General features: G+C 60.9%; 1 protein-coding gene across 1 annotated transcript; it reads right to left on the bottom strand.

Annotated features, from left to right (window-relative positions):
- Nucleotides 1-1,155: 1,155 nt before the first annotated feature.
- Fndc10 (fibronectin type III domain containing 10) lies at nt 1,156-3,275 on the bottom strand. Its single transcript, XM_047562087.1, has one exon. The coding sequence runs from the start codon at nt 3,223-3,225 to the stop codon at nt 2,551-2,553; it is 675 nt and encodes a 224-aa protein (XP_047418043.1). The 5' UTR covers nt 3,226-3,275; the 3' UTR covers nt 1,156-2,550.
- Between the last annotated feature and the right edge of the window lie 5,294 nt (nt 3,276-8,569).

The following is an 8,569-nucleotide window of genomic DNA, read 5'->3' as shown; positions in this document are numbered from 1 at the left end:
TGCTTTCTGTGGTGTGGGGTCCAGTTCAGGGCCTCACACATGCCAGGCAAGTGCTCTGCCCTGAGCTGCATCCCCAGGCCTGTCAGACAGGTGGGGAGACAGGGAAAGGAAGAGGCCACTCAGGGTGATGGGACTGGAGGACTTTCCAGGAGACTCAGAGGTGGGCCTGGTGCAGGAGGACGGGGTCTTCTCGGGAGAACGTCGAGACCTGCCCAAGAAACGGCTACCTGGGGAAGGAGGGGAAGGAGGGGTATATGGGAACGCCTGTGAGCTCAGAAGCTGGTGCGTTGGCTTGGACATCAGCTCCAGGCAGGACCCTGAGCCACGGCTTGCTCACTGCTTCCTATAGTGGCAGGGCTGCTCAGCCCCATCCCTGAAACCCACAGTGGCCTCTGGGCACTGTGAGCACTGCGGGCAGGCCTGTGGACCTAGATGGCTGGAGCCCTAGCCAGGTCAAGGGCCTGAGGAGGCTTCGTACAACTTCACTCCAAAAGCTCAGGAAACTGACTGCACTTGTGGAGCTGGGGGTTGGACACAGCTGCCCTCCTGCCGTTTCGGCTCAAGGTGGCCTGGGCTCCGGGGAGCCAGGACAGGAGGTAGCCACCCAGAACCCCCTCCCACTCCTGTCCAGGCTGTCTAGACACATTGCCGCACTGCCCCTCTGTGGATGAGTCACTCCACAGAGCAGGCTCAGCATCTCCCCCAGCAGCTAATGGGTCTCAAGGACAGTCCAGATGTGGAAGGGAGAGGATGGGCTCACCAGGAGCTCCAGGCCCCTCCTCTGCCCTCCCACTCCCACCCCAGCTCCAGCACTGCACAGGGAGGCCCAGGCTGAGAGGCCCTAATTGCTGCCTGTCACAGCGCAAATGGGTCACCCATGAGACAGACTACCCCTGCACAGCAGAGCTGGCCAGCATGCTTTCCCAAGGTCTTGGAAGCAGGGAGGACAAAACGTGGGATGCCCGCCTGTCCTCCTGCCACCATCGCACTCAGCATGCCTGTGCACCCTGCCTGGGCCAGACCGCAGGCAGGAGAAGCTTTTGAGGCCGGCTACCAGGTTGATGCTAAAGGACCTTGGAGAGGTCCTAGCCTCCTCCCCGCGACCAACAGCTTCCCTCCCACGTCCCAAAAAAACACACAAGACGGTATTTTTGGTCGGAGAATGATGGACATTTAGACATTGGCGCCAGGATGGAACCTGACCAGCGCCATGCGGGGTGTGGGCAGAGCGAAGACAGAGAGGTAGGGTGTGGGTGCTGCGGGGGCACCAGCCAGGGCCCATGGTCAGTGGTGGTCCCTGGGGTAGGGTGAGAATTAGCCATAGTGGCTAGAAGGTGCAAGGGTCAAGTCCAGGTGATCAGAGCCAGGGGCTCATGGAGAGCCAGGCAGTGCCACCCTCCTATGGGTGCCAACATCACCAGGTGGCTGGGTGACCTCAGCCAGGTGTTCAGATCTGTCAGGAGGTGGGCAAACCCAGCCTCTGTCCATGGTGGGTGGGTGGGCAGCATCGCTGGGGTCAGATCCTGGACTCTCAACCCCCAATCATGGAAAGAATTGGGAGTACTGCAGCTGGTCACACTGGCCACTGAGGTCTCCTGGGTTGACTGAGGCTTAGGATCCAGACCACAGTGACAGGTCCGATTGGGAGGCTGGCAGCTCTCCTTCTGCCTTGGATCCCAAGCTGTCCTCCCAACCACCTGCCCTCACTCCCCACGGAAAGTCCTAACCAGAGGCAGTACACACAGAAGGAAAGGGGGCCTGGCCCTGGGGACTTGCCAGCCTCCCCCACTTGGAGGACACTCACCCCTGGATGCTGCAGCTGGATGCTGGGCCTGGCCTGCGGAGCTACATCATGGCTCTTGGCTTGTCAGACCCACAGAAGACACCAAGAGGCCTGCTCACCCTTGCCCCAGGCTCCTGCAAAGCTTGAAGGGGGGCGTTCCCAGGGGAACTCTGGCCAGAAGCATGCAAAGCCAGCCAGTTTCAGGGCCACAGACCCCCTGGACAGCAGCGGGGTGGTGGCTGGCTCCTGCGGTGGGCCTGAGGAATTAAGGCACAAAGCTAACCTAAGCCCATTAGGGTAGGGCAGGGGGGAACACGGGCTCCAAGGGGCCACTCCCCCAACCTGTAAAGCACAAAGCAACCAAGCAATGACCATGGCCTGTCTTCGACGACTTGGCAGAGGATGGAGGTTCTGGGCGATGATCACGGGTGCCACTGGCTCTTGCTGGAAGGGGCTATATGTCCTGGCCCCCCTGGTAAAGGCCTCTGGAAAGCCGAGAGCCCTGGATGGGGCTGGCACCCCAGCCCAGGCCCAAGCGCCAGTTCGGAGCCAGAGTCTGGGAAGCAGACGCCCAACTGGGAAGGTCTTGTGATGACGCAAAGATACCTGTGTGGGCCGGCTGGTCCCCTATTCGTCTCCATCAGGCCCTCCGTGGGGATCTTAAAGAGGGAGCGGGAATGAGGAGAGGGGAGGCGGGCAGACGTAGGGCCTGGGGTCTCAGGCGTACTTGGGCAGGCTGTGCCCAGATGGAAAGACCGCCTTGCGCTTCAGGCCTGCCTGCGCAGGCCGGGGCGCCTGACAGTCGGGTGCATGAGGTTCTCGGTGATGTAGGCCACCAGCAGGCAGATGACCACGAGCATGACGCAGATGGAGCCGCCCACCGCCGTCATGGCCACCACGATCTCCTGCATGGCGGCCGGCTCGGCGGTGAACTCCACGCACTCGGCGGGCTCCGGTGCGGCGGCGGAGGCGGGTTCGGTGCGCAGCGGCAGCGGCTGCAGGCACAGGCGGTAGCGCACGCTGTCGTGCACGTCCGGCAGCAGGTAGTCGCGGCAGGAGGCGCCGAGCAGCACGCGATCGCACGGGAAGCGCATGTAGGTGCCGCGCCACGAGCAGTTGAGCGCGAAGGCGCGCACGCGGCGCGCCTCGGCCGGCGCCAGGCGCCACTGCAGCAGCACGCTGCGGTTGCGCAGGACGTTCGCGCGCAGCGAGCGGCCGGCCGAGGAGAGCGCCACGCAGCCGGGCGCCTGGCAGCGGAAGCCGCGCGCGGGGCTGCGGAAGCACAGGCGCCCGCCGCTCGCCTCGGGGCCCTCGGGCAGCACCTTGTAGGGGCACCAGGGCGCGTCGGGGGCCGGTTCCCAGCCTGGCGGCGTCGGGGCGGCCGCGGCGCCGGGCGGCGGCGCGCAGGCGGCCAGCAGCAGCAGCAGCGGCGGGGCGCGCATCCTGCGGCTGGGCCGGCGCGGCGGGGCGCGGGCTCGCGGGCGCACGGGGCGCGGCGGTGGGTCACGCGGGCCGCGCCGCCACCGCCGCTGCTGCTGCTGCTGCCCGCGCTCGCCCGGCGCCGCGCCCTCCGCCGCCGCCCGCTCCGACCCGCCCCCGCGCCCCGTGCGCGCTCGGACCCGGCGGCGGAGGCGGGGCGCCCCACGCCCCGCCCCCCTTAACCCTCGCCGGGCCGCGGCTTGCGGGCGGCGGAGGGCGGGCCCGCCGCGGGAGACTGCGGGCGCGGGGCGCCGCGGGTCGGGGGCGGGACCGCGCGCCGGGCTGGCCTTTCTCGCGCGCTGTGGTGCGGAGACGTGCAGCTCCGCAGCTGCCTTTGCCAGGCAGTCTGGGACTCCGAGCATTTGGAAGGAGGCGGGTAGTGGTTGGACCCTAGGTTCTGAGCCCGCGGGGGGACCCGTAAAATGAGGGTTCCGCCTCCCAAGCCGCGTGGGTGAGGACCGAAACCTTCCTTTGCCCGGGGCGAAGCGCCGGGCAGGAGCACCTTTGGGATAGAGAGTGCCCACCCCTCAGGAAAGCCTGAGATGAGGCTTCATTTGGTGCTAACTTCATTAATTCCGCACACCTTCAAAGTGCAGCTACAGAGGAGACCCGCTAACCCCTTGGGAGAGCCCTCCAGATGGCTTATGAAGGTCAGGACTGGACAAAGGGAACAACCCCACACAAGCCCAGCCGGTGCACTACCTAGGCGGCCTCGTTGAGGGAGGAAGGGAAGGACTAAACTCCAGGACCATCTGAGTCCCTTCCTGCGGTATTCTGCACTCAGGACCTCTGGATAGCCACGTTCCCCCCAACATCCACCCACCCATGCAGCCCCCTCCTTGGCCTCACTCCTGGTCACCTCGAAAGCCCGGGTCAGCCCCAGAATTCAGGGATTCTGCCAGAGCCTGAGGTCGCCCAGTCAATGCACCTCTCCTAGCCTGGGGGCCCCTGACCCTGTCAGCCAAGGCCTTTGCACCTGCTGAGGGAGCTTGCAGGCCAGAGGCTTTGGGAGGGACATTCCTTCTGCCTAACCCTGAGGCAGGCTGAGCCTTGGCTCTGACTTGCCCCCAGCTTTGTGAGAAGACCCACGAACTCCCCAGGGAAGCAGAAAGTGATGGTGACCTTGGTAAACCCCCGAGTCCTTGCCAGGAGCCTGGCAGGGCTTTGGCCAGCCTGCTCGCAAGGTTTCTGATAGAAGCCTGAGGCCTCAAAGGCTTGGGGCATAGGTGATATGACATGGTGGCATCTGTGGCCCAAGGACAGCTGGGTGGCCAGTCTGCCAGGCCACTCCAGGAAGAAGAGGCAGGTAGATGCAGGTCAAGCTGCTGACCATGCTGCACGGCTGACTGAATGGACATCCTCAGAGCAGCTGGAAGCCTTGCTGTGCGTCTGTCTTGACCATGCTCTGACCTGTGCTGGGACTGGGGTCTCTCCAGCGCGGGGCTTCTCCTGGCTGGAGGAGCTCCTGGCCAGCCGCCCCTGTGGAGGGAAGGCTTCCCTCTCCCCACTGGGTTGAAGGCTCTGCTCTCTCCCTGCCTGGACACATGCTCTGTTTACTGCATCTTGCCAGTTTGGGGCAAAGAGAACACAAGGGTGGGGGAAGGCCATGCCAGGCCTCCCGTAGGAAGACCTTCAGACTGCAGCAGAATCCAGCAGCCAGGGGGAGTAAGTCTTGCCTCCCACCTGACATTGCTGGATCAGTGAAGCAAAGGAGGTAGAGAGTGCTCTCCCCGGAGACCACGAAGAGCCTCCCCAGCAGACCCCACTCCTGCCTCTGTCCACCTCTGCAGCTGCCCTTTCCAGTGGCCAGCCAGGCCCCAGGGTGGTTCCGGGCTGCGGGACTGGGACCGTCTTGAATGCTGCGGAGGATGTCCCAGGGCTTGGCTCTGCTGAGGGCCTGAAGTTCCCATCACCCCAGCATGGCCTGCAAGGTCAACTGGAGCTCTGGCCATTTCAGGAGCTCTGTCCGTGCCTCTGTTCAAGGTCTCCTTATGCCTTCTTTCCAGGCCCCTGGCCAGGTGGTCATCTTTAAGGTACTGCCTGCCAGTCAGCACAGATCCCTCTCCTATGGGCCAAGAGCACTGCCCCAGGGGTGGGTGGAACAGGTGGCCCTACTGGCTGGAGCCAGCTGGAAGGAGAGTGGGGAGGCAAACACACAGCCTAGGCTGTTGGGAACTGTGGAGCAGAGGCACGTGGATAGAGGACCAGCGTAGACCGACAAGGCTAGCTGAAGCAGAATCCCACAGACCTTCGCCCCTGAGACCAGTCCCACTCCTGGGAGCTCTGCTTCCACTTCCCATGGGAATCCCCTCTCTCCATTCTTGGGTCATGGGGGGGCTTGGGCAGAGTGATCCTCTCCTGCCCAGGAGTTGGTAGGTGGCCTAGGCTTGGCCTTAACCTCAGCACCTTTGCTGAAGCTCATGAGAAGGAGGTAGTTGCCCTGCAAGGGTTGGATTACTCCACTGCCAGTGGTTGTGACCCAAAAGATCTCTCCAGAGGGAAAAGCCTGTCTCAGAAGGAAGCCAGCTCTGGAAGGCAAGAAACCTGGTCCACCTACTTGCTTCAGGTATCTGGATCCAGCCTCACCTGAAGCAAGCCATATCCTGAATTTCAACCTGTGGGATCCAGTAAGCACCCCCCCTTTTTTTTAATCTAAAACTATTTATTTCACACACAGCACCTCCCACAAACATACATTCTTATCTCTCCAAAAAAAAAAAACTCCAAATATGAGCATCTCATCATTATGAGAAATGCATAATCGGGAGAAATGGTTCCGTGGTGACTTAGTTTTTTAATTAATTAATTTATTTTTATTGTAAACAAATGGGATACATGTTGTTTCTGTTGGCACATGGAGTAACAGCACACCATTTGTGTAATCATACATTTACATAGGGTAATGATGTTTGATTCATTCTGTTATTTTTTCCTTCCCCCACCCCCCCACCCCTCTTTTCCCAGTAAGCCCCTTTTGTGCAAGGGCTGAAGCATGGAGCTTCTAGCTACTGTGAGTCATGGCCCCCATGGTGCCCTCGAGTGCAGGCCCTACAGAGGTCAGTCCCTCCAGTCTCTGGCATAGGCCTTCAGCTATAGGCTGTGGACACACTTAGTTCTAGGGCTGGGCTCCTGGTGAGAGGCCAGTGGGGAGGGACATGGGGCCAACAGGGAAAGGCTGAGCTAAGAAAGCTGTGCAAGAGAAAAACTGTTCCCCAGATGTCCTGTGGTCAGGGGCACTTGATGCTGGGAGGTGGAGCTGGCCCTGAGAAGGGAGGCAGTCGCAGGTGGCCCTGTGATCACACTGCCTTCGAGGATCACTGCACACATACCAATGTGCTATTTTTTTTCAGTCCTGGGGATTGAACCCAGGGCTTTGCATATGCTAGGCAAGTGCTGTACCATTGAGCTATATCCCCAGCCTGCACTTTAAAAATGTTTAAGAATGTTTTTCAAACGGAGCCTTCATATTATGACCATAAGTAGATTCAAGTATGGTAAACAGGTGTCAGAAACATAAATGTCAAACATTCTTGGTTTCTTGACCTGCTTGGAGGCTTCAGACTGACTCTGGAAAGGGTGTACCTGGAAGCTTCTGCAGTTTTTGTCCCTCTGCCTCAGTAGTGAGTGCCCAGAGGCCCCCTCCAGTCCCCACCCTTGCCCCAGGAGGGGAAGTCCATCAGTGACTCGACCCAGGGTGTACCAGCTGCTTCAGGTACAGCTCTGGGCCACCAGAGCTCACAGACAGCCTGGGCAGGGCTGCCACAGCCCGGGGGCTCAACCTCCCTGTAGCCAGGAAACTGCCTGGCCTCTTGGCAGGTGCTCTCTAGGGACCCTACTTCTTGTCACCTGCCCAGCTCCCTGATGGGAAGGTGCATCTGTGTGCAGTGAGCATGGAGATTTTGGGGGGCTTCCAGGTGAGGTGGTCCTTCCGGCCAGCATCTCAAGAGAGCCTTGCAGCTGGCATTGACCTGGAGGGACCTGGAGCACATAAAGCCACCGGGAGTGGTCTTGATGCCTGGGTTGTGTGAAAAGAACAAGAGGGCGCCAGGGCAGCCGCTGCCCGCTCCCTGTGCCCTGTGGCCCAGGCCAGGTGGGTGGCCATGTTGTCCTTGCATATAGGCTCACAAGAGCCTCACTGCTCCAGCCCCTGCACCTGTCCTTTGTCTCCAGCTGCACACTTTGTAGCTCTTCCCAGCACGTGTCTTCCCCCACCTGTCTCTGATCACAATCTGGGAGGGCCGGAGACCCAGGTGGAGAAGGAGAGCTGGTCCCCACGTCTGCCTGGGTGCAGCATCCAGAGGACAGTGGCAGATGGAGGGGCTGCTCCCTTCTCACCAGCTCTTGGGTTCCAGGCCCTGGGCAGTGTTGACCTGAGGTGCAGACGAAGTCTGAGCTCCCCCTGCAGGTGGTGTCCCCGGTGCTCCTGCGTGGCATGGGCCAGCACCTGCAGGTGCCTCACCCCGCACTGGACCAGAGGCACTGTGGCCCAGGCATCCCTGTGGTCCTGGCTAGAGGATGAGACGGCCTCCAGTCTTCTTGCCCTGCCCCGCGCGGCTGGAGCGTGCGTCACATGCACAGCCTGCTGCGGCTGCGGGATACAGCCCCCTCTGAGCTGAGCCCAGCCCTGACTGCTGCTCCCACACTCCCTGTGCAGAGGTGTGCAGCAGGTGTGTCTCCAGGTGTGGTCAGCAGGTCGGTGGCTCTCCAGTGAGCGGCGGAGAGACTTCAACTTCCAGGTCCTGCTACAGCGTGGGTGTGATTGGGGCCTAGTGGGAGGCTCTCTGCTCCAGCATTGAGCCCAGGGACATTTTACCACTGAGCCACAACCCAGCCCTTTTTCTTTTTCTTTTTTTTTATTCTGACACAAGGTCTCCCTGAGTTGCTGAGGCTGGCTTTGAACTTAGGTCCTCCTGTGCCAGCCTCCTGAGTTGCTGGGATTAGAGGTGTGGCCACCACACCCAGCGCCATGGGAAGTCTGTAGGTCACTGGAGGTGTGCCCTTGAGGGGGATGTGGGGACCCTGGAGCCCTATTCTCTGTTTTGGGTTCTGGCCATGAGGTAAGCAGTCTCACTGCACCAAGTGCTCCTGCCATGATGTGCTGCCTCATCACAGGCCCAAAGCAATGGGGCCACCTGGTCATGGACTAGACCTCTAAAACTTAGCCAGTATAAAACTTTCCTCTTTATAAGTTGATTGTCTCAGGTACCTTGTTATAGTGAGGGATAACTGACTACCTCAGTCCCCTTGAGGAAGCCCAGCCTGCCCAGCTCCAAGGACTGTAGATGTCCAGGGGCCGTGTCTAACACA

Source organism: Sciurus carolinensis, chromosome 1 (assembly GCF_902686445.1).
Source record: "Sciurus carolinensis chromosome 1, mSciCar1.2, whole genome shotgun sequence".
NCBI lineage: Eukaryota > Metazoa > Chordata > Mammalia > Rodentia > Sciuridae > Sciurus > Sciurus carolinensis.
This window is presented reverse-complemented; position numbering and strand designations above follow the sequence as displayed.